General features: G+C 38.7%; 1 protein-coding gene across 5 annotated transcripts in view; it reads left to right on the top strand.

Moving 5' to 3' along the window:
• The window catches only part of snx27b (sorting nexin 27b), a 34768-nt gene that overhangs the window by 3743 nt on the left and 6491 nt on the right, over positions 1-24534 (top strand). For 2 of the 5 annotated variants that reach the window (XR_008396420.1, XM_053680149.1), the window contains exons 2-13: positions 8062-8293; positions 12190-12382; positions 13538-13602; positions 15103-15207; positions 16194-16272; positions 19375-19538; positions 19616-19705; positions 20605-20754; positions 21858-21986; positions 22079-22138; positions 22218-22266; positions 23498-23578. Coding sequence is in view for 3 of the 5 variants with exons in the window: in XM_053680149.1 (XP_053536124.1) it covers positions 8062-8293; positions 12190-12382; positions 13538-13602; positions 15103-15207; positions 16194-16272; positions 19375-19538; positions 19616-19705; positions 20605-20754; positions 21858-21986; positions 22079-22138; positions 22218-22266; positions 23498-23578 (1397 nt within the window). In the remaining 2 variants the exon portion in view is untranslated. Of the gene's footprint in view, positions 1-8061; positions 8294-12189; positions 12383-13537; positions 13603-15102; positions 15208-16193; positions 16273-19374; positions 19539-19615; positions 19706-20604; positions 20755-21857; positions 21987-22078; positions 22139-22217; positions 22281-23497; positions 23579-24534 lie in introns of all 5 variants that reach the window. The other 3 variants (XR_008396425.1, XM_017476507.3, XM_017476517.3) reach the window with 3 other exon arrangements.

Below are 24534 nucleotides of genomic sequence, written 5' to 3'. Positions count from 1 at the left end.
CAGGAGTACAAGGCCTTATTTACTAACAAACATCACATGCGAAAGACAATTTCATGCAATTGCAATTTCGCCAATTCAAGTAGTTTTCTGCACAAAAAGCTCTGCAAGATGCAACACATATTTTTGAAAAATGCTTCAGCAAACGATCAACGATCAAACGGCCGCAACGATCAAAAAAAAAAAAACTTTTAGAGAATGCTTAGAGAACTGTGATATGAAATGTTTTGCCACATACACCAGCATACGGAATCGGATCAGTTCTCCTCGTGGAAAGAAAAAAAACATCGCATTCTGGTGTATTTCAGACGCAGCAGTAAACTCGGAGGAAAAAAAATAAATTGCATAACACAACCAGAGTGACCTAAAGAGTGACGCACGTTCAGTAGCAGTGAGGAATGTACAGAGTTGTATATTAAACATAGGTGTCGAGAGGTCAACACTTGCCGGTACAGCTAGATGTGAAAAGCAAGAAGAACCAACATTCTAGAGAGAGAAGACAAATGATTTAAAAGAGGAGTAAAGGGAGACTGGCTGTGTCCGAGTAGAACAGCCGTCTCTGAATAGAAGAGGACCTTTGCAACACCTCCAGTGTGTCACACTCATGACGCCACAGGCGTGACTCACACAGGCCTTTCAGTGCCTCCATTCAGAAGAGATAACATTCTCCCATCTATTCAGTGATTGTTGAACCTGGAGTAACTTATAAAGATGCCTCAGAAGTCCATTCACAAATGAGCTGCATAAACTATACATATCTATCCATATCTGTCCTTCATTTTGCCCCTGAGAGTCATGTGAGTTAATCACTAAGTTGCTAGTGTGAAGAGAACATCCGTCTGAGAGGAGAATAAGGCTATGGCTGCTTTGCACATGAAAACTCTTTCGGCCGAGGTGGTCAGAGTCCAGCGTTTACATCGGATAATGTTGCCATGTTGAAGCAAACCACACCTGTGAATGCGGTTAATGCAGGAACTCGATTACAAATACAAAAGAAACTCCACATCTGGTTTGTACCTACTCATGCAAAATCCCACATTTCTATGCATCTTCTTTAAAGCGCACTTCTCATGGTTTTGAAACGTGCCTAATTTTTTTTTAAAGGTCTCATACAATAGATTTACATGCATCCAAGGTCAAAAAAACACTTTGTGCTCATAATTTAAATTGCAGCATTACCTGTTTTCCCCGAGTGTTACGACTCGTTCAATGATCCGTTCTAAATGATTCATTTTAAAATCCTCCTTTCAGAGAGCATACTCTGCTCTGATTGGTCAAATGTCCCACTCTGTTGTGATTGGTCTACCACTGTAAGCATGTGTCAAAAAGGAAACGCACACGACCATAACGAGTTTCAGCTCCGTCTGTCAGCGAGCAGCCGATGAACACCAGAGGTGGGGCTTTTTTATTACAAACCTACGTAGGTTAGTACAGGAAGTAAAGTCTGGAATCACTAACGACTCGTTTCAGCTTTTCAGAATCAGTTCCTTCTTCTGGGAGCCAATAACTCCGTTTGTCGTGCGCTTTGATTTTTGAAACTTTGCAGACTTTTTACATTCACAAACAGCTCTATAACACACTACATAAAGGATAATATCTGAAAAACCATAATAGGTGCAATTTATCTGAAAATGGCTTTTGTCCTTGGTGGTGGTGTTTTTTCAGCATAGAAATCAGATTGGTTAATGCCACATCACAGATCATTTACATGCCACAGATTATCCATATGATCCTCCTTCAGTTCTTTATTGGTTTCCTTTTTTGAAAAAAACAAAAATATAGTATCTCACAAAAGTTTCCATGTTGAACTTCCAGTGACCAGTATGAGGGAGTGTGAGAGCAATGACACCAAATTTAACACACCTGCTCCCCATTCACACATGAGACCTTGTAACACTAACAAGTCACATGACACCGGAGAGGGAAAATGGCTAATTGGGCCCAATTTGGAGATTTTCACTTAGGGGTGTACTTACTTTTGTTGCCAGCGGTTTAGACATTAATGGCTGTGTGTTGAGTTATTTTGAGCGGACAGCAAATTTACACTGTTACACAAGCTGTACACTCACTACTTTACATTGTAGCAAAGTGTCATTTCTTCAGTGTTACATGAAAAGATATAATCAAATTTCTACAAAAATGTGAGGGGTGTACTCACATTTGTGAGATACTGTAAATCAAATAAATTTAAGCCCTAATAAAAAAAAAACCCACAGAATTGAATGAGCATGTACTTTCTTTTCCCACGACTGTAAATAATCATTTTGTCTCAAGACTTCAGTTACTCACCGATCAGTCCGGATTCCGAAGAGTTATTTTGTGATTGTTGTGGGAAAAAATGCTTGATTTTTGCTGCGGATATATATATATATATATATATATATATATATATATATATATATATATATATATATATATATATATATATATATAAAATATTAATTGTGGTTTGTGCTTTTTGTGCTGAAAACCACTTGAATTGGCGAAATTGCAGTTGCACAAAATCGGTTTGCACACTCTTTTGCGGTGATGTTTGTCGCTGATAAATGAGATCTTTTAGCTGTACTCATGTTCGACCCCCGTGAATCGGAGAGGACTTTGACTGAATGCGTGTCTCGGCCCAAATCTTCAGAAAATCTGCGGTTATATCGAAAAATTGCAAGCTCTTCCAAATGTTGCGGAGTTTGCTTAATTTATGTTAATTTCTGCAATCGCAAATCCTGAAAGGACTGACCAATACTCAGAGCTCTAATTTTCGTATTATATCAGAAGTGGTGCTGTGGTGTAAGGGGGAATAAAACGCTTTGGGATATGCTGCTTTTGGAAAATACTTTAAGTTTGTAACACCACTACAAAAAAACAAACAAAAAAAAAAGATGATTTTCCTATACCAACATACTCCATCCTGTTTTATTCCTTACCTGGCTCTGAATTTGTGTTGTGTAATTTCTATATGATAATAAGTATCTCATATTCTTGCCCATCCAGGCCAGCTGCCCTCATCTCATCCACCTGATACAACCACGTAGCTAGTTACCAAGCACCGTGTGTGGTGAGTGTTTCTCACTCCTGGGATTATGAAACATGGTCTTGACCAGATAAATGGGATCTGACTATGCGAGGATGGAAAAGCCTGTAGCAGTGCAATGAAGTATTAGGTGTATGTGAGAAGAGATGGCAGCAATCCAGTATCAGTATCGGGTGACCTCAGCTGAAAGTGCTGGATCGGATATCGGAGCAGGAAGGGGTGGGAGTATTTGCTTGTAATGCAGTAAAAAGAAAAGTAGGCCAAGAAATAACAACAGTAACCACTTGTTATGATTTAAGGGGTGAACATTTTTCAGTCTCCAAGATGCCAACCAAGCAGTTTACATATCCAATGTTTGTTTGTTTTGGTTTTGTTTATAGTGGACAGTTGGACAAGTAGGCTCAGTGGGCTGCTGATATAGGAGTGACCAGCATTATTTTTCTCTTGTCCAACACCCAAACTATCAACTTTTGCAAAAAAACAAGACAAAAACCTTTCGCACAAGTCTTTATTTTGTATATATGTACAGCACAAAGCTATCATGCTTTCCACAGCATTTAGTCACCTCATGGTTAAACAGATCATGAGAAAAAAAAACCGCTAGCCAGACTCCAATAATATCTTTCACATACAAAGTGAGAGAAAACCCCAGAAAAACCCAGCGCCGAAATCTTCGTCAGGGACGTGCTGACTTTTTTTTTTTTTTCCCCCCCTCCTCGACGAGTCATCATCTTCCAGAACTTGTTTACCTGTATCCGTGCGCTTAACGCTAGCATGTTACGTTAGCTACCCCTTTACATCAGCAAACTAGCCAGTCCATTTTCCAGGAAAGAACCTGGGACTTATCCTACAAGAACCTTGGACTAGGAAGCACTTTGGAACTTTTGCTTGCCTGGTGAGCTAGATAAATTTAATGAATGAATTTATCATTTTGTTTCCCACTACATCTGAATATCCCCTCCCCCTAAAATAAAGATTTCAAGCAATAATGCTGGGGGTAAATAAACACCTGCCAGCATGGCTCAGACAGTAGTTCTGGTTGTAACATGAACCATTAAGTTAATATAATGCGCTTTTCTACTATGTTATTGTTTCTATAGTAAGAGCTCATACACTGGGACTTCATATAGCACACCCTCTACATAATGTGAGACTAATACTAAATGGATTTTTAAAAATGTATTGTTTAACAAAGTTAAATGTATAATAGATGACGTGGGGATATTTTTCTTGTTTGGAGACATTTATTTAACATTTATGGAAGGAGTCTCGGTTGTAAGCACTTTTTAAGTCACGGTACTTTGAGAACAGGAACTAACTTCTCTCCCAGATGTTCCACAACAATAAAGCCTTAAAATGTGTGATGTCGTTTATGAATAAATGAATTATTATCATTGGCAAACTGCTGTGGAATAATAGGGCTGGGCAATATATCGATATAATATCGATGTCGTGATAAATTATTACGCGATAAATGATAATGGATTTTGTTTTTGCATTTTTAATAATTACAAATAAAATGGCAATTATTGGATGGTGTTGATTTGACGGTATTTTTTTTTTTTTTTTTTTTTTAAACAATCTACTCTGTATTTGTAGGCTTTAAAGAGAAGTATCATCAAACTCGGTTGAATGTTTTTTTTGTTGTTGTTTATTTTACTACTGTTTTGCAGTTTGTTAGCTAAATTATATATCGCGATACACGTCGTGTATCAGAGAAATGTCCTCTATTATTGTGATATGATATTTTTGTCATATCGCCCAGCCCTATGGAATAACATTCTCCTGACCACGTGATAATACGAAAATTTCATACACATTATACACAACTATACACATTAGTAACAAGAAGGACTAGACTTCTTATTGGTGCCAGAGGTATCCCTGTCGACGCTGTTCGTTCGACTTGTTCCTAGCAGTCAGTACGTTTACATGGACAACAATAATCCAATATTAACCAGATTAAGACGATACTATGATTAAGAAACTAGCATGTAAGCAGTGATTATTGATGACTTTAATCCGACTAAAGTCATACTCAAAGTAAACACAAATTGAATTAAGACGTGGAGTATTCCCGTTTTAGCCGCATTATCGACGTGTATTACAGACATGTACACACCTTAATCACACTATTAACGTCGTGTAAGAGTTTTCACCGCATTTTGTGACAGGACACATACACACGGCAGTGCTCAATCGTTTGATGGCAAACAAGAGCGCTCGACTGTTTCCGAAACCGTATACGTACCTACTGTATACTAGGCGAAATACATGGATATAGTATATAGAGGGTAAGTACGCACTTTGGGACGCAGCCCACAGCTTCAAGCAGTCGTCTGTTTGCACGTACAGCATGATAAATAATTAACTGCACTTGAAGTGTTCGTGAAATTAAAAATAAAACGCTCAAAACTGTATACGGTACCATAACGAAGACAAACTGTGCGTTGATACGTGATATTCTGGAGGGAACGTCAGATGGCGTGGCGTGGGGACGTAATGACGTGTGCCGTTAATAGATCTATGTTTATAGCATATAAAACGGGAGCATGAAAGGAGTAAATAGAATAGAAGCAATTCATGTAAATACCTTAATCAGAATATTGTCTTATTCAGAATAAGATCAATAATTAGATTACATCTGTCCATGTCATTGACTGTAAATTTCCTGCCTTAGCCCATCCATCCCGGTTTTTTAAATTATTATTTATTTATTTATTTATTTATTTATTTTTATTTTTATTGTGTGTGTGCACCAGGAAATGTGGTCTTGCTGGTGCATTCCTACTTTTAGCAAACCTCCAAAAAGCTACTCATAATCCTAATGCATATTGTGAAAATATTTGATATTTTGTAATCCATCCACTTCTACCCGGCAAACTACAGAATTACAGCTCTTAATATGACGTATTACTGTGTCAGTCTTAATAATGTGACGGGTTTTATGCCGAACTGAAAAGAAGCATTGATGATGTGTGTGGGCATTCAGTCAGTGTGATTTAGACAGAGAGAGTATGAAGGGGACACACTGTACTTTACATACTTCCCTCTGTTTGTCCCTGTATTGCATAATATGTGAAACATTAACTGTTCTGGATGGATGCTAAATGAGGAAGCGCAAGGCCGATTTGCTCGCTCAGCTTTTTTTTTTGAAGCTGTGTATAGGCAAGAGGAAGTGTTTGTGATAGTGAGTGGGTGTGCGAGTGCTGATGTACTGATGTACGTGTAATAGTTGACCTGTCTTCAGGTTGCACTTCGCCCTACCTCGAGGAGCACAGAAAAAGATGTTCTATGCCCGAAGCATAAACCCGAAGGCGGAAGTTAGAAAATGTCAGAGACTCTTTTTATGTGGTATAGGTAGACAGCAACATAGTGTACCACAGCAACGTGATTCAACATTTCTTTGCTCAGATTTAGTTACAAGACAAAATAACCTGTCAAGAACAGTAAGAACAACCCGTTAATCATGTCAGCTGGCGTATAAATATTAGGAAGCTTAACACCAACTCAGCTATGTGTATTGTAACTAAAAACATGTGCTAAATACTCCTACTTTGGCTTCTTGTCAACTGTTTATATTAGGCATATTAGGCAAATAGCCATACGCCACAGGCTCACCCATAAGCTCGATTGTCATTAAAGACATGAAAGTGATGTCCATTTAGGAGAAATCCGTAATGATCCATAATCCAGTGGATATCCATGACCGGTATACCAAATCTCACTTAGCCTGAAACCTTGTTTCACCTTTCCCAAAGGGTGAACAATCAATAAGTGATCAGTCAGATCAGTCAATTAGGCAAGAGCCATGGCTAATACTGTCCTTCCAACCAGGAGAGCAGCCCAAGCCTATGATGTCTGTATTGAGAGCTACAAATCATGAAGTACATCACTGAAGTTTGACCTTTTCCATGCATTAAAGAAATGAATAAAAACATCTGAGGACAATACGGTACCACCAGTGAGTGTGTTCAAATGAAAAGTTTTAGATAATGATGATGTTGATCATTGTGATGTTATTGCTGTAATGAAGATCCATCGGTTAAGCATTTCAACAAAAGCATTAAGCATAACGCTTGTGTGACTCATAGCAGACTTTTCGCCATGTACGATTTAGCCTTGGATGGGCAACCTAATTTAAAATCCCTAAACAATGATTCTGTAAGAAAGAGTTCTACTGCGTTGACCACCAAGCGAAAACCAGCTTGTTTACAGTAAATAATGAATAAAAACCTGGCAGGGTGTGATGTTCTAGGAAAACAATCAATGCAGGGATGGTGCAGTGCAGCCCAACATGAAGTCTTGCTACTGCGAGGTTGATTTATTTTCCAAAAACAGCGGTACGTTATCCTGTAGTACCACAGCAATTTACCAACATTTACAATTTTTCATCTACTGTGTCTCCCAAAGTTCTCCATGAATAGGGGATTATGGGTCTCCATGAATAGGGGATGACTGTTTGCCAGCACCGCATGGGTTGTGCCTTTGTCTTCTCGGTCCACTTCCAGCCTTTTTGAATTTGTTATTAAGTGTGACAACAGCGTAGCGTGTGATGTGCTTGCCATGTTTCCCGTTAAAGTCCTTCACAACCTTGCGACAGTTTCCCGATCCAGCCATGAGAACGATTTCAATAATTTCTGCTTTTGTGGAACTTTTTAACCATGTGTACCATTCCATAACAGAAGTGGAGATAAATACTCCATCATTTAAATTTCTGTGTTCATCCAACAGGTTAAAAATGTGGAGAAGATAAGAAAACAAAACAATGTAGTGTTTATCTGTGTTACTTGATCAGTAAGATCATTTCATTACTTGCAAACTACCTGTTTGCAATGAAATAATGCTTGCACTCCTGTGGGAAATATAAATTCACTGTAACTCAACAATAGTCCCCCAATCCATTTCACTCTCAAGTAAAATGTCACTTGATCCTCTCACTTGTGTTTCTGAGGTCTGACGTTACACACCACACTTCAGCCATACACTGACAGGTCCACCTTTCTTCCTGTCCCCTCCTTCCTGCCTCTTTGTAGGAATGGCGTGAATGTAGAGGGAGCCACACACAAACAGGTGGTGGATCTCATCCGAGCTGGAGAAAGGGAGCTAGTCCTCGCTGTCCTCTCCGTGCCCCAGCCAGAGACGGACAGCCTGGACCCGGGAGACGACGGCTCATCCCAGTCCTGCTACGACTACAGCGACAAGCAGGCTGTGCCTATCTCTGTGCCCACCTATAAACACGTGGAGCAGAATGGCGAGAGGTTTGTGGTGAGTGTGGTTCACTGGTACATTCACATCCATGCATACTCGTTCAGTGTCATTTTCTCAGTGTATGTGTAGTGTATGAAAGCGAATAAATAAATTGTACTGGTGTCACTGATGCCATGCACTTAATGAGCAAATAAGTGGAATCTCATTTGTATGTTTTCACAATAATTATATGGAATATTGTTATCTTTTACATAGAAATGACAGAGTATTAGTATATATACAGGGGTATAAATATGAAGTATCACACCGGCCAAATTCCCTTAGTCATTCATAACAATGGGTAAGACCAAGGAATATAGCTGTGATGTGCAGCAAAAGGTTATTGCTCCTAGAAAATGGGAATTGGCTATAAGAAAATAGCACAAGCATCGAAAATGCCCATTTCCACCATCAGGGCAATAATTAAGAAGCTCTAGTCGACTGAAAATGTTATGAATCAACCTGGAATTGGACGTGTGTTTATATTGTGTCAACGCACTGTGAAGAGGATGGTTTGAGTGGCCAAAAAATCTCCAAGGATCACAGCTGGAGAATTGCAGATGTTAGTTGCATCTTGAGGTCAGAAATTCTCCAAAACTACAATCTGAAGTCACCTACATCACCACAAGTTGTTTGGAAGGGTTCAAGAACAAAGCATCAACTCTCATCCAAAAACAAACTCAAGCGTCTTCAGTTTGCCAGACACTACTGGAACTTCAAATGGGATTGGGTTCTATGGTCTGATGAAACCAAAATATCGCTTTTTGGCAATAAACACCAGAGCTGGTTTTGATAAACACCGAGAGATAGCCATATGGAAAAGTACCTCATGCCCACGGTTAAATATGGTGGCGGCTCTTTAATGTTTTGGGACTGTTTTTCTGCCAGAGGACCTGGACATTTTGTTAGGATACATGGCATCATGAACTCTATCAAATATCAACAGATATTAAATGAAAACCTGACTGCCTCTGCCAGAAAGCTTAAAATGGGCCGTGGTTGGATCTTCCAGCAGGACAATGATCCAAAACATACATCAAAATCAACACAAAAATGGTTTACTGACCACAGAACCAAGGTCCTGTCATGGCCATCCCAGACTTGAAACCCATAGAAAACCTGTGGGGTGAACTGAAGAGGAGAGTCCACCAGCGTGGACCTTGAAATGTGAAGGATCTGCAGAGATTCTGTATGGTGGAACGGTCTCAGATACCTTGCCATGTATTCTCCAACCTCATCAGGTATTGTAGGAGAAGACTCAGCGCTGTTATCTTGGCATTTATATTTATTTATTTATTTAACATTTATGGAAGGAGTCTCCAGTGTCAGCACTGTGTAACAGTCTATTAGTTTTCCTCCACAGGAAAGTCTTCAGGACCGAGGACTTTATGCTTTCTGATTTCTTAGTTGCATGACAAACTAGATTATTTTGTCTAATTAACTTCAAGAGAGAGCAAAAATTAGAAGCACATGCTGCTCTAACATAAGTGATTACAGGAAATATGTTGTTTTTAATAATAAAACACTTTTGGTCATGCTCTAATAGGAAAATATATTTCAGGGTGGTAACTAGGGGTGGGCGATATGACAATCTTAGATTGTGAACCTTTAAAATGTTCTAAATAAAAAATCACTTTTTACAGAGATTGTATCATATGTATCATGATACTAAATACATTTTGTTGTTTGTGCCAAAAATGCTCAGAAATGGCCCCCCAAGTTTTATGAATCAGACTATTCCAGGGGTTCCCAAACTTTTTGGGCAAACGCCCCCAAATGGACATCATGATTTTTCTGCAACCCTAAGCCTTGACCACCCTACTTCTTTATTTATTTATTTTTTTTCAATTCCAGGTTCATAATATAGGACTACTGTAGCATTTGAAACGTTTATGATGTTACTAATGTATGTATGTATGTGTAACATAAATGACTAATAACTGGGGCAGTGGTGGCCAATGGTTAAGGCTCTGGGTTACAGATCAGAAGGTTGGGGGTTCAAGCCCCAGCACCACCAAGCTGCCAATGTTGGGCCCTTGATCAAGGCCCTCTCTGCTCCAGGAGTGCTGAATCATGGCTGACCCTGTGCTCTGACCCCAACTTCCTAACAAGCTGGGATAATTTCACTGTGCTATAATGTATATATGACCAATAAAGGCTTCTTCTTCCTCTTCCTCTTCTCCTTCTTCTCTTTTTTCTTCCCCTTCTTTTTCTTCTTCTTCTTCTAAAGACCAAAAGAATATCCCTTGCACTGACTTGTTAAAGCGACATTGAAGACAATGATGAACTCTGTTTTTCTTTAAAACGTTCTGCTGTCTTCGTGATTGTTGTCATTGAGTTGCTTCTCAAATTAAAAACTCCGATCTTGCATTCAAAAGTATTTGCTAATCTAGGAAATACAGAAAGCTGGTGCTCAAAACAGACCCTTGAATAGGTTGGAAGGCGACATGAGATGGTTTTAAAATTCAAACAGTAACTGTACCGGGAAACCCGGTGGTTGTTGTTATTGCTCAATAGCGGTCAAGAAAAGTGCATAAGGATGCGATTTGAAACATAGTGCTAGTTTGTTTAGCAGAGAAAATGTGGCATGGTTGAATGTGTCCCCTAGTAACATTTCAAAAGAGGAGATTGTGAGTTTCTCTCATGAATTTGTAAACCAAGAGATCCCATGAGGATTCACAGCTAATCGTTTGGGAACCCCTGCTCTATTTGCTAGGCCAGCTCACATTTTCCCTTACTGAACATACTAATAGTAGCCAAGAGTAGGTTGTTCCTTAGCTTTATGTTTAACATTTCATCATGGGTTTTTAGTAAAATAGCAGCATGGCTGAAGAGTGCTGGAAGGCCATCACTGAATGCCATGACATTTTAACTGGTCTCCACTTCTCAGCTGTACACAGAATGCAGAGAATAAGAACCGAAACCTGTGAAACATGATGTGCTTATTTTAAGTGCTTGTTTTGTTCTTTTTCTTCGAGGTTGTTTCCTTATAGTATAGTTATAACCGTATAGTTATATTTTCATCAGTAGGGAAATTAATTTGTTTGCTCTTCTCAGTAACTTGCAAAATAGTCGAACCAACATGGGGAAAAAATTGTGATTATAATCATGGCTCATGGATCCAGCCTGGAAGAAATCAGGAAATTATATATATATATATATATATATATATATATTTGGCAGATCGCCTATCCCAAGTAGTAACAATAACTCTGGGGCAAGTTGGGCCGCATCACATTACCTCATCATTGATTATTTTTCTGAAACAGTACATGTTTTATTCCTTGCATATATCATGGTATATACCCCAGACAATCCATGTTGTTCTCTCACAGCTTCCATTCGATACCTGATTCAGGTGTGTTTAAAACAACAACAAAAAAAAGAACCAAATATAACCAACATTCATTGTAATGATTTTTTATTTTTTTAAATATGCGACGCCTGAAGAGTTAATGGGTTTTAGATGATTTTAATATCTTTATAGAGTTAGCGTAAACACATCATGCAAAATAGAAAGCGAAAGTTCAGTGCAAATTCGGTTGAGGCGATCCTGTCTAGTGTGACGTAAACTATTACAAGGTAAAATAAACCAAAAATGAAACCATTTCTAATCCGTTTGACTGAGAAAGCTATTGATGTCTTAAAAGCATACATTTTTATTCATTGTTTTAATATTTAAACATGTTGTTAAAAAAATGTAACTGCAGTTCTGTTGTTTCTGATGGATATATAGAATTTTGGGGGATGTCTCTATAAAATGTGTTAACATAAATGTGTGCATGTCCTTACAGATGTCTATGCTTAAATACATTTAAAGAATATGATTAGAAATACCTGTCTAAAATGCCAGAAAAAAACCTCCGTAAACTGTTGAATTAAGCTCTTCTTATCTTTGTCTGGGGTTGCTCTAGGTCTATAATGTGTATATGGCTGGCAGACAGCTCTGCTCCAAGCGCTACAGGGAGTTTGCCATTCTGCATCAAAACCTTAAGAAGGAGTTTGCCACTTTTACGTTCCCCAAGCTGCCTGGGAAGTGGCCCTTCTCTTTGTCTGAGCAACAGCTGGACGCCCGAAGGAGGGGACTGGAGGAATACCTAGAAAGAGGTGAGACACACAAAGAGAATGTGTAAAAATATGGCTCGAACTAAATATTTACATTTCTTTATATAAAATATTTATCTTACTCTTCACTCCTAACTATTTATTCTTGTTGCTGGGGTGGTCAACTTAAGGGGTACACTTTCTTTTTTTTTTTTTTTAACCTTAAGTGTATATAATTTACATTGAAATGTGCAGAAAATCTTTAAATCTTGGGTACACGTTATCCACGTTTCCACGTGAAAAATGTATATTAATGGTACACAGGGTAAGGGAATCATCCCAGCGACAAGGAAAGGCACAGCTTTTTTTAGAACAAATTTTTCAGTGTGTGCTCAAACACTATTCCTACAGTGAAGTATGGTGGAGGTACCATCATGTTGTGTCAGTGCTTTTTATCAGCAGGGACTGAGAAATTGTCAGGGTTAAGGGCAAAGATGGATGCAATCACTTATAGGTCAATCTTAGGAGGAAACCTGATTCAGTGTCCAAGGGATTTCAGACTAGGCAGAGTGTATGTAAGTTTATTACGTAATATGCTGTGTTGCCTGCCTTGCGGAAGAAACATTTCCAGGGAAGGAATAAATTTGTTATGTAGATTATATGATGGTTCTATTTCTGCATATGTTGCAGGTGAAATTGCGAGCCAATATTTTACTTACAGCAAATCTAAGTTAATATTAACTTAAAAACTATACAAAAGTGTTACAGCTAATGCAAGGGACACAGAAATATTAAAAATATACCAGTAGTCCTTTACACCCATGAACATGTTTAATTTGTGAACGTTTTAAACAAGTTGATTGTATTGTGGTTTGCCATCAAATCTGTCTGAATCTTAAAATCTGAACCTTGTCATGTGAAGTTACTTTCTTTGAGTAAGACATTGTCATGACCGATACTGTAAGCCAAAGTAGAAAGGGGATTTTTCTAAGAAACTGTTAAGGCAAGGTGTGTATGTCTGAATGCAAACTAAAGGTAACTTCATGAGGATGGACAGAAGAAGATGTATTATTAATATCACACCGTGCTCTGTTGTATTTAGTATGAAAGGGAAAACACTACAGAGGATTATTTTAGAAGATAAGTGTAGAATCGAAAAATCTCTCATAAAATACTCATGTTCTCCATTTTGCTCTCTTATTCTTTCACTTTTCACAGTGTGTTCTGTGCGAGTGATTGGTGAGAGTGATATAATGCAGGAATTCTTGTCTGAATCAGATGAGGTAAGTCAAATGAACCACGATATACAATATGCATTCCATATTTTTGATCTTATTAATTGGTTATGATGGCGGCCACAAACAGCATTTTGCAGGCTTTGAATACTCCGAACGAGTACCCAGATACTTTTTCTCCTTTTGTCTTAAAAACAATATTATTTTTCATGATTAACCACAGTTAATCAGCGATTTAAAAAAAAAAATTATCTCAAACTCTGAACACAACTCAGGGCACCATAAATTTTTTTTGTTAACAATTGGACAAAATATGGCTTAACTGCAGTCCTGCGTAGAGGAGGCCCACCAAAAGTCAGTGACTGGGTAAAGAGGCATTGTCAGAGCAGCAACCAAGAGGCAAAGGGTAAATCTGAAAGAGCTGGAGAAATCCACAGATGGTAGAAGCTGTTCACAGGACAAACATACCCGAGTCATTCCACAAACTGAGAGGAAAGCCATATGAAATCCCATTTGGAGTTTGCCACTAGGCATTCTGGAGACTTCAGTTTTCTGGGGTGGTACCTCTAAGGGTACATGTTTTGTGCATTTAGTAGCTTTAGTAGCTTCGTTCTAATAGTTCATTACTGTCCATTTATGCATCATTAAATATTAGGTACACTATATACACATTTACAGGTGAAAGAGGTATAATAAAGGTACAAAGGGTAAGAGTACCACCCCAGCGACAAGGAAGGGCATAACTTGGTACTCATTTTTGTGAGAGTAGGTGAACAACCATCCCTACAGTGAAACATGGTGGTGGTAGCATCATGTTGTGTCAGTGCTTTTCATCAGCACGGACTGAGAAACTTGTCAGGGTTTAGGGCAAGATCGATGAAGTCACATATAGGTCAATCCTAGAAGAAACCCTGATTCAGTCTGCAAGAGACTCGAGACCAGGGAGAGTGTTTTACCTTACACGAAGTCAAAACAACCATAAGCATACTGCCAAAACTACACTGAACGTGCTAGAATGGCCCATGCAGTCGAATTTATCCAATCAACAAATGCAACAAAATGTGGGAAAGGTCAAAGGGTGTGAAAAGGTATGCAAGGGACTGTATTTAAGATTGTTTTTTATTTCCTATTAATGTGGTATCTAATTATAACACATCAGCGGAAAGCTGCTACATCTGACGATTGGCTGATTTATTTTATGTTTAGAAGTATAAGGCAAGTAAAGAATGCATGTTTCCTTGTTTGTTTGCTTTAATGAAATATGACCTGTATTTGTGCTTCTAATCTGTGAGCTATGCATTGTAAGGAGTTCTTGTGTGTATTCACTTCCTCTTGGTAGTGAGTGAAGTTTTAAAGGTGTACTTCTGGACTCTTCACCCATTTTCTTAATTTATTGCCATTCAACTTTGTTTCTCCTGTGCTCAAGGTGATCAGAACGTTCTTCCTTAAACTGCCTGCCCATGGATCTTCACCACTGATCTCTCTCTCTCTCTCTCTCTCTCTCTCTCTCTCTCTCTCTCTCTCTCTCTCTCTCTCTCTCTCTCTCAGAACTATAATGGAGTCTCCGATGTAGAGTTGAGGATAGCCATGCCGGATAAAACCACAGTAACTGTCAGAGTTCGAAAGAACTGCACTACAGACCAGGTGTACCAGGTACTGCATATAGAAGCACAACACTGCCCTGTAGACCAAAGAAGAAATCAATTTATAGGCTCATCTTCTGTTTATTTACATCACAAAAATCAGGCTAAGACAAAGTTGAAATCAAAGTGACAATTCTGCACTGTGTGTTTTAGTTAACACGACACACAGTATCAAGAATCGAGGGAATGCAAACTTTTGAACCGGGTCATTTTTATAAATTCAGCTTTTATCTTGTCTTGTGGACTATATGTAAACATCTGTTATATGAAATAGCTTCTTTAGGACAGAACTAAATAAAAAAAACATGGGATTTTTATGATTGCTCTTATTTTGTTAACAGTATTAAGAGTTAGCAGATTCCGCAAGGGGTATGCAAACTTTTGGACACAACTGTAGCTACGGTGAAGTGAAAAATGCTTTAAATAAATAAATACAAAATAAACATTTTTAACAGTATTAGCTTCTATATCGATTACTTCAGACTTGAAAGAAATATAACATGACATTCCTAGTGTGTTTTATTTAAACGTAAGTGCCACACGGGCCGGAGTTTATTTCTTTCCCTTGCTGTCTAAACATGTTTGTTCTTGTCTGTCGAACACAAACACACACCTCAATTATTTTTATTATTATTAGTGCTCCTTACAGAATGTCTTGTGCTTTATTTGTGTGATTTTTAATTTGTTTTTAAAAACACATACTCTTAATATTAAATTTTATAAGCCAGCCAATGCATTGGTATACATTGTGCTTGTTCATAAGGATATTTTTTTAAGTTTAAGTGGATAAGACAGTTTCCACTATATATTCAACTTAATATTGTTTAATGTTATAAATAATGCAACATAAATGTTCTCATTTTCTCAATGCTTAGAAACAAAAGCTTGGAAACACCATACTCGCTCTCATTCTCTTTGTCTGCCTGTCCGTCTGTCTATCACCTGCTGTTTCTCCATCACTATCTCTCTCTCAAACGAATGCTCTCTGTGTCCCAGGCTGTGGTGTTGAAGGTTGGGATGGACAGTATTACCGCCAGTTATTTTGCTCTCTTTGAAGTCATTAACCACTCATTTGGTAAGTGTAGCTCCTTCAGACTTCTCTGTTCTAGGGCAACATTATGGGACATTTCTAGTTCCATAACTTTGATTCAGTGTATATGGGGCGTTAATTCAGGGGACAGGATCGTGCACTTGGCTCAGATCAAATGATAAACACAGACGTGTAGAACTAGGAAGCAGTCAAACCGACTCGGCTAAAACTAATTCGGATTGACAATCTTAAATCAGACTCTCAGTACTAAATGTCCTGCTGCTGTTTCACCATTGATTAGTCGATCACCCCCTCAGAAGCGTTCAAAATAACTGAGCAAAAGTAATCAGATAACAACCAGGATTTTGTAGAATGCTTATGTGGCATTAGTGCTGTTTTGTATTTATGTCAAAATAAATCTGAGCACACTTTTGTGGTACATAGTTTTACATGGCTTCATCCAAGACAGGTTTCTGTGTAATGTGTAAATAGAGTGTAAGGTGTAAAGTAACAAATAAAATGTTTTTTTTTTTTTTTTTACCCTCATCGGTTAAAAGAAGAGACAAACTGCTTTGCTAGTTGTACTCCATTCACACAACTGCGGCTCCATCTGTAACTAACTCGTATGGCGTTTCATTATTATTAAGCACTAGAGCCCAGGCTTTCAACTCAAACAATGAGTGCCATCAAGGTCATGGGGAGTTCATTGACTGTATACTGTAGTTGTAAACAAAGCAAAGAATTGTGGGTAGTACTACGAGGGCTTTGGCTGATATTTGAATTGCAGTGTGTGAATGTCACACACCAGTGCCAATCTCAACATTTATTTGTACATTCATACAAATATTCAATTTTGTAATTGATAATGTACACCAATCAGCCATAACATTAAAACCACTGACAGGTGACGTGAGTAGCATTGAGTATGTCGTTACAGTGGCACTCACAGCTTTCAGGACTTACAGATCTGCTGCTAATGTCTAAGTGCCAGATACCACAGCACACCTTCAGAGGTCTTGTGGAGTTCATGCCTCGATGGGTCAGAGCTGTTTTGGTGGCACAAGGAGGACCTACACAATATTAGGAAGGTGCTTTTAATGCTATAGCTGATCGGTGTATTATTTAAATGAACTGTATTGGAGGTCAGAGAGGGGAGATTTAGTTTTGACACAGCTTGATAATGTATAATAAAAATAATGACACTAGATCAGCGCTCGTGATTGTGACAGTCCCTGGCATGCAGAATAATCACAACGGACGCAGCGTAGCAGGCTGGGCAGGCAGACGGTTTAGTTTTCACAGTTTCAGTGTTAAAATCTCCTCATTGGTTCTGATTTGCTTTGTAAACAAACCTCAAATGAGTCATAGATGCTTTGCAGCTTATCTGTTTCTATTATCTGTTTGAAATCATATAAACGTTTATGTGAAATAATACTTTAAAATTAAAGAAATAAGAAACTACTAAATTGGCCCAGTAATGTCTGTACCTCTTTACGTTCTTTGATAAAAGCTTCAAGGATGTGTGGTTATTCATGAACATGCAACTTGGATACAACCCCCATTGACTCCTGCCATATACAGCAGCCAGCTCATATTTGTCATTACTTAGCATGCAGGCTGAAAGTTTCTTTGGCACTTTGTTCTAAAAAGTTTCACTTTCCGAATCGGTATTTTAATAAGAGCAATGAGGACGTTTTTACCAATTAAATTCATAGGACCTGTTGGCTTGCATTTTCTAACTCTTGTAACTAAACACAATAGGCTTTTATTCGCAGTTGTCGTACTGCTCAATGGCTTCCTCAAAATATATGTTTTCATGTGGTATGTCCAGAAGCTATCAAAATTATTCAACCCCCAATGCAAATCAGGTTTATTGTCAAAATTTACAGACTTTCAGCTGTTTGCAATGAACAAATCAAACAAAAGCAATTGAAATAGTTCAACCCAACGAATGCTTCAAGTGGTTTCCCCAAATTCAACCGAAAATGCAACTTATAATGATTTCTCCAGTTTCAAAATTATTCAACCCCCTGAATAGAATCCCTCACAGCAGCACAAATATACAAAACAGGTGTTGTCTTTGGTTTTCACAGCATGTACATCATAAGTCATAGTAGTAATATGCTACTGACTGAATATTATGCTGGGTTCTGGGATTAATCGGCACTGATAACTGATTGCTAGAACTAATGGATTATCTTCAAAAACTCACACAACAATCCGCTTGCATCCGTTGTCCGCCGTCATTATACAGTACAAGAGCGGCCTTTAGAGGCGAAATAAAAATGATCACTGACAAATTTTGTTGTGTTATTTGAAGTGTGTTTTTTTTTTTTGTTTTGTTTTGTTTTTTTTTTTGTTTTTTTTCATTTTGGATATGTCTCTATTTTTATTTGTTATTTGGAATGTTACTTTTAGTTTGGCCCAAATTTCTTTTATTTATTTTAATATATATATATAATTTATATATTTTTCAGTAAAAAAAAAAAAGTAGAGTATATTTTCATGGTACAATCAGTACTGTTTATTTTTGTAATAAATTTCAGCAATATTTTACTTTAACTTGTTTCATTGAGTATCAGTTGATTAATCTGATATCATGTATGTGCGCGCGTGTGTGTGTGTGTATATAGTGTGTGTGTGTATGTGTGTGTGTGTGTGTATGTGTATATATATATATATATATATATATATATATATATATATATATATATATATATATATATATATATATATATATAATATATATATAATATGTATGTGTGTGTGTATGTATGTATGTATGTATGTATGTATGTATGTATGTGTGTGTGTGTGTGTATAATCAGAATCCGTCTGACTCCTACTTGCTTTCCCGGTTTTCTGCCATGGTCACAACCTCTTTATCTGCCACAGTGATGCTTTATCAGGTTGGAGGCCTGGCCACTATACACTTGTGCTAAAAACCCCTCGTTTGTGCTGAAAGGTGTAGCCTCACTAAGTTAAATGATGATATAGTAAAATGAGAATGCTGCATAGGAAAAATGACTAATCCATGATGACTTGAATATTAGATCAAACTGTTAGACATAAAGGGGTTTACTGAAAATCTCCTACGTCAGGGAAGTGGTGTAACATTTTGATTTCCTCGTGTGTTCTTCGTGTCAGTGCGGAAACTGGCTCCGAACGAGTTCCCTCATAAGCTGTACGTGCAGAACTACACATCGGCCGTTCCCGGTACCTGCCTCACTCTGCGCAAGTGGCTCTTCACCACTGAGGAGGAGATCCTGCTGAACGACAACGAGCTCGCCATCAACTACTGCTTTCACCAGGTAGGTGTGCATGCATGTGTAGTTTTTGTATGAGGCTTTGTGTATTGTATATGACACCCCCCCCTTCTCTCTCTTAGGCACTGGATGATGTGAAGAGGGGGTTTATTAAAGCAGAAGAGAAATCATACCAGCTGCAGAAACTGGCTGAACAGAGGAAGGTTTCCATGGTGGGTCTCAACAACTTTGTGTGTGCATGTAGAAAATGCTCCTGTTGAATGTGATTAAGACAGAGGAATTGTTGACAAATTGATGCATTACTATAATTTATTTACATTTCTCTGTAATGAAAAAGCAACTCATTACAGTTTAAATCACGGGGTCCGTTACTTCTGTTCCATGTGTTTCTAAAGCCAATAATAATGCAGAATGCATGTACAGTACAGCCTTCAATTTGTCTATATAATACCTATAATAGTGCAATGTGATGTTGCTGACTGTGTGGACTGAGTTTAAGCAGTGATAACGGTTCCATTTTAAAAATGACAGAAGATGGGAAGAAACCACTCAACAAGCCACGTTACCTTTACATTATTTTAGTCAAGATGGATCTGCTACTTTCTCATTTTTTTAATAGCAAACGAATCAAAATGATATCGAACAATTTTTAGCAAACAAATTTTAAAAAACTGAATCAAATGTAATTGTGTAAACAGCTGTGGCTGAAAGGATCAGATTGAAAGGAAGACCAAATTTCATTGCGAGCAAAGGCAGACAAACATGAAGTAAATCTGTATTTTACTGTAATATATTTTATATATATATTTATATATATATTTATATTTATATATATATATATATATATATATATATATATATATATATATATATATATATATATATATATATATATATATATATACATACATACATACATACATACATACATACATACATACATACATACATACATACATACCATTAACCATACACCCATTAACCATGGTAACACAATTTGGATATAACCAAGGTGGTGAAGAAATCTCTCTCTCTCTCTCTCTCTCTCTCTCTCTCTCTCTCTCTCTCTCTCTCTCTCTCTCTCTCTCTCTCTCTCACACCCTGTCTGTAGTACCTAAGTATGGTGAGGTCATGTGAAGGCTACAATGAGATCATCTTTCCTCACTGTGCTTGTGACTCACGCCGCAAGGGCCACGTTATCACAGCCATTAGCATCCGGCACTTCAAACTGCACGCCTGCACTGAAGAGGGCACTCTAGAGGTGAGAGCGAGAGAGCGCAGCCAGAATTTGCAAATGATCAAGTTTCTGAAATTTTCTAGTAAATTATTTGTTTGTTAAATAATGGTTAATTTGCTTCAATAGAAATGCATAGGCTGATGGAGTGTTTAAGCTTTAACAGTCATGCAGAGAGTATTATGAATTAAAATCTAAATAGCTGGCATAAACAGCAAACATATACACTCTCACTTTAAGAGGAACACCTGTACACCTGCTCATTTATGCAGTTATACAGTCAGCCAATCATGTGGCAGCAGCACAATGCATACAGTCATGCAGATACAGGTCACGACATCAGAATGGCGGGGGGGGGTGATCCTGATCTCGATCTCTGTGACTTGAACCGTGGCATGTTTGTTGGTACCAGAGGGGCTGGCTTGAGTATTTCAGAAATTGCTGATCTCCTGGTATTTTCTCTATAGTTTACACGAAAAACTTACTGTCAGCATGGGGTCTGCAGCCTGAAACACCTTGATGATGCGTCAAAACAGAGGAGACTGACCAGACTGGTTTGAGCTGACAGGAAATCTATAGTAATTCAAATAAGCACTCTTTTACAAAATTGGTGAGCGGAAAAGTGTCAATCCTTGAGGTGTAAAGAAAGATTGTATGAGTTACTGTATCCTTCCTGGCAGTTTGAACCAAAATGGCCATTTCCCTTTGACCTCTCTTATCAACAAGGCGTTTCCACCCACAGAACTGTCGCTCATTCAATGTGTTTTGTTTTTCGCACCATTCTGTGTGAACTCTGGACACTGTGAAATTCACAGGATATCAGCAGTTTCTGAAATACTCAAACCAGCCCACCTGGAACCAACAACCATGTTACAGTTAAAGTCACATTACCTGAAGCTATTGACCTGTGTCTGCATGATTTCTTTTGCATTGTACTGCTGCCACGTGATTGGCTGATCAGATGATTGTATGAACGTACAGGTGTTCCTAATGAAGTGGACGGTAAGTGTAGTTGCAACAGCTGCAGTATATAAGTCGGACATATTGAGAGAAAATGTAGTTTCAGTGAAAGACTTGCAGACGTTTATTAAACACCCTTTGTTTATTTTCTTCATCTCGCCCACACCCAGAATCAGGTGATAGCGTTCGAGTGGGGCGAAATGCAGAGGTGGGACACTGACGAGGAGGGAATGGCTTTCTGCTTCGAGTACGCGCGAGGCGAGAAGAAGCCGCGCTGGGTCAAAATCTTCACTCCATATGTGAGTGTTACATAATCTGACGCTTCTCTTACACACCCACCAACGTGTGTGTGTGGTGCCTTTTTAGTGTTAACAGCTTCTCTCGTCCTCAGTTTAACTACATGCACGAGTGCTTCGAGCGGGTCTTCTGTGAGCTCAAATGGCGGAAAGAGGTACATCGCATCGCTTTCCACAGCTTTAATGTTTGCACCCTTGTAGAGCGCGTGTTAATTAGTGGTGCTGTATTTTCAGGTTGAAGAGGAAGCGACGGATAAAGACAATAAGAACTGTAGCAAAGATGGTATGTGTAGTAAGGTAAGGCTCAGCCTGCCTTTTTTATATCTTATTGAGCTTTTGTCGTTTAGTTCTGATGATAACACTACTGTGTGGAAGCTCCTACGTGCTGCCCAGCCCCATGTTTTGGTTACCTGGAAGCCTAATTGACTAGGCTAGGCGTTCTCAACTTTTGTTGGCCAGTGACCCAGTGAGTTTAAGGCTCCAAATTTTCATGGACAATCCTATAGTGGAATAATTGCTATAGTGGCAGTTAGTAGAAATTATATAGGGATGCCTCCACTACCACCAAGTCTCGTCTTTCTTGCTAATAATTTGTATATCTGAAATACCCTTAAAATATGCATTATATGGCCAAAGGTTTGTAGAAATTTGACCATCACACCCGTTTGAGGTTCTTCCCTAGACTGTTGCCACAAAGTTGGAAGCAAACAGTTGTTTAGGATGTCTTGTACGCTCTAGTCTTATAATTTCAAAATACAGAGGCCTAAACCTGTTCCAGCATGACAATGCCCCTGCGTACAATGCGAGCTCCATGATGATCAAGGTTGTAGTGGAAGAAACCAAGTAGCCTGCACAGAGCCCTGACCTCAACCCCACTGAACACCTTCGGGATGAACTGGAACTCTGACTGTGCACCTGACCTCACTAATGCTCTTGTGGCTTGGCCAGAATGAGCAAATCCTCACAGCCACACTCCAAAATCTGGTGGAAAGCCTTTCCAGAAGAGTGGAGGTTGTTATCACAGCAAAAGGAGGGACTAAAACTGTAATGGGATGTTTGGAACGCACGTATGCGTGTGATCTTCAGGTGTCCACAAACTTTTGGCCATATAGCGTACATCAAACAGGAAACTTGAAGTAAAGCTGTTTTAGACATTTTAACCTTGCTGTTACCTTGATCCTCCAAAATCGGCTCAGTTCATCTGGTTGCAGTGTTATTCCATATAAATATTACAAACACTCATAGTTGACAGATGGACGCATGGAAAACCTGAAAATGTAATGCTTCCACCACCTAGTGGCGGAGGCATATAATTTCACAGTGCATTAATGTAAATATATGCACATCTACAGAATGATAGGATTTTTTTTTTTTTTTTTATGAAAAGATTCAAATTGATCTATATTTTTATAAAAATGCATAAATATGACATTCACTTCATATCACATTTACACTGATAACATTAAAATCACCTGCCTAATATTGTGTCGGCAAAACGCTTCTCTCCCATCAAGGCATGGACTCCACGAGACCTCTGAAGGTGTGCTGTGGTATCTGGCACCAAGACTTCAGCCGCAAGTCCTGTAAGTTGCGAGGTGGGTCCTCCATGGCTTGGACATGTTTGTCCGGCACGTCCCACAGATGCTCGATTGGACTGAGATCTGGCGAATTTGGAGGCCAAGTCAACACCTTGAACTCTCTGTCATGTTCCTCAAACTATTCCTGAACAATTTTTGCAGTGTATCAGGGTTCATTATCCTGCTGAAAATGGCCAATGTCTTTAGGGAATACCGTTGACACGTACCACCTACCTAAACATTGTTGCAAACCAAATACGCCCCTTTATGACAAGGTAGCATCTAAATGAATGCCAGGATCCAAGGTTTCTAAGCAGAACATTGCCCAGAGCATTACACTGCCTCTGCCGGCTTGCCTTCTTCCCATAGTTCACCCTGGTGCCATTTCTTTCCCAGGTACGTGATGCTCACACACCCAGCTGTCCACATGATGTAAAATAAAATGTGATTCATCAGACCAGGCCACCTTCTTCCATTGCTCCATTGTCCAGTTCTGGTGCTCATTGTAGACACTTTCAGTGGTGGACAGGGGTCAGCATTGACACTCTGACCGGTCTGCAGCTACGCAGCCCCATACACAGCAAGCTGTGATGCACTGTCTGTTCTGACACCTTTCTCTCATAGCCAGTATTAACTTTATCAGCAATTTGTGCTACAGTAGCTCTTCTGTGGGAACAGACGCATCGTTGAGCCTTGGGTGCCAATGACCCTGTCGCCAGTTCACCGGTTGTCCTTTCTTGGACCACTTTTAGTGGTTGTAATCTCTGCATACTGGGAACACGCCACAAGACCTGGTGTTTTGGAGATGCACACTATATACAATGCTATACAATCAACAATGCTTTCATGAATCACTGTGTGTAAGAGCCCACTACCACAGGTGTTTTGCTCTCACTGTGTCTAATGAGAGGGCTGAGCTTGGGCGTCACACTGCAGCATCGCACTCACATATAAATTAACCTAACATCCCATAA

Source organism: Ictalurus punctatus, chromosome 1, assembly GCF_001660625.3.
Source record: "Ictalurus punctatus breed USDA103 chromosome 1, Coco_2.0, whole genome shotgun sequence".
NCBI lineage: Eukaryota > Metazoa > Chordata > Actinopteri > Siluriformes > Ictaluridae > Ictalurus > Ictalurus punctatus.
The sequence above is the reverse complement of the archived record's forward strand: the minus strand, read 5'-3'. Positions and strand labels throughout refer to the sequence as shown.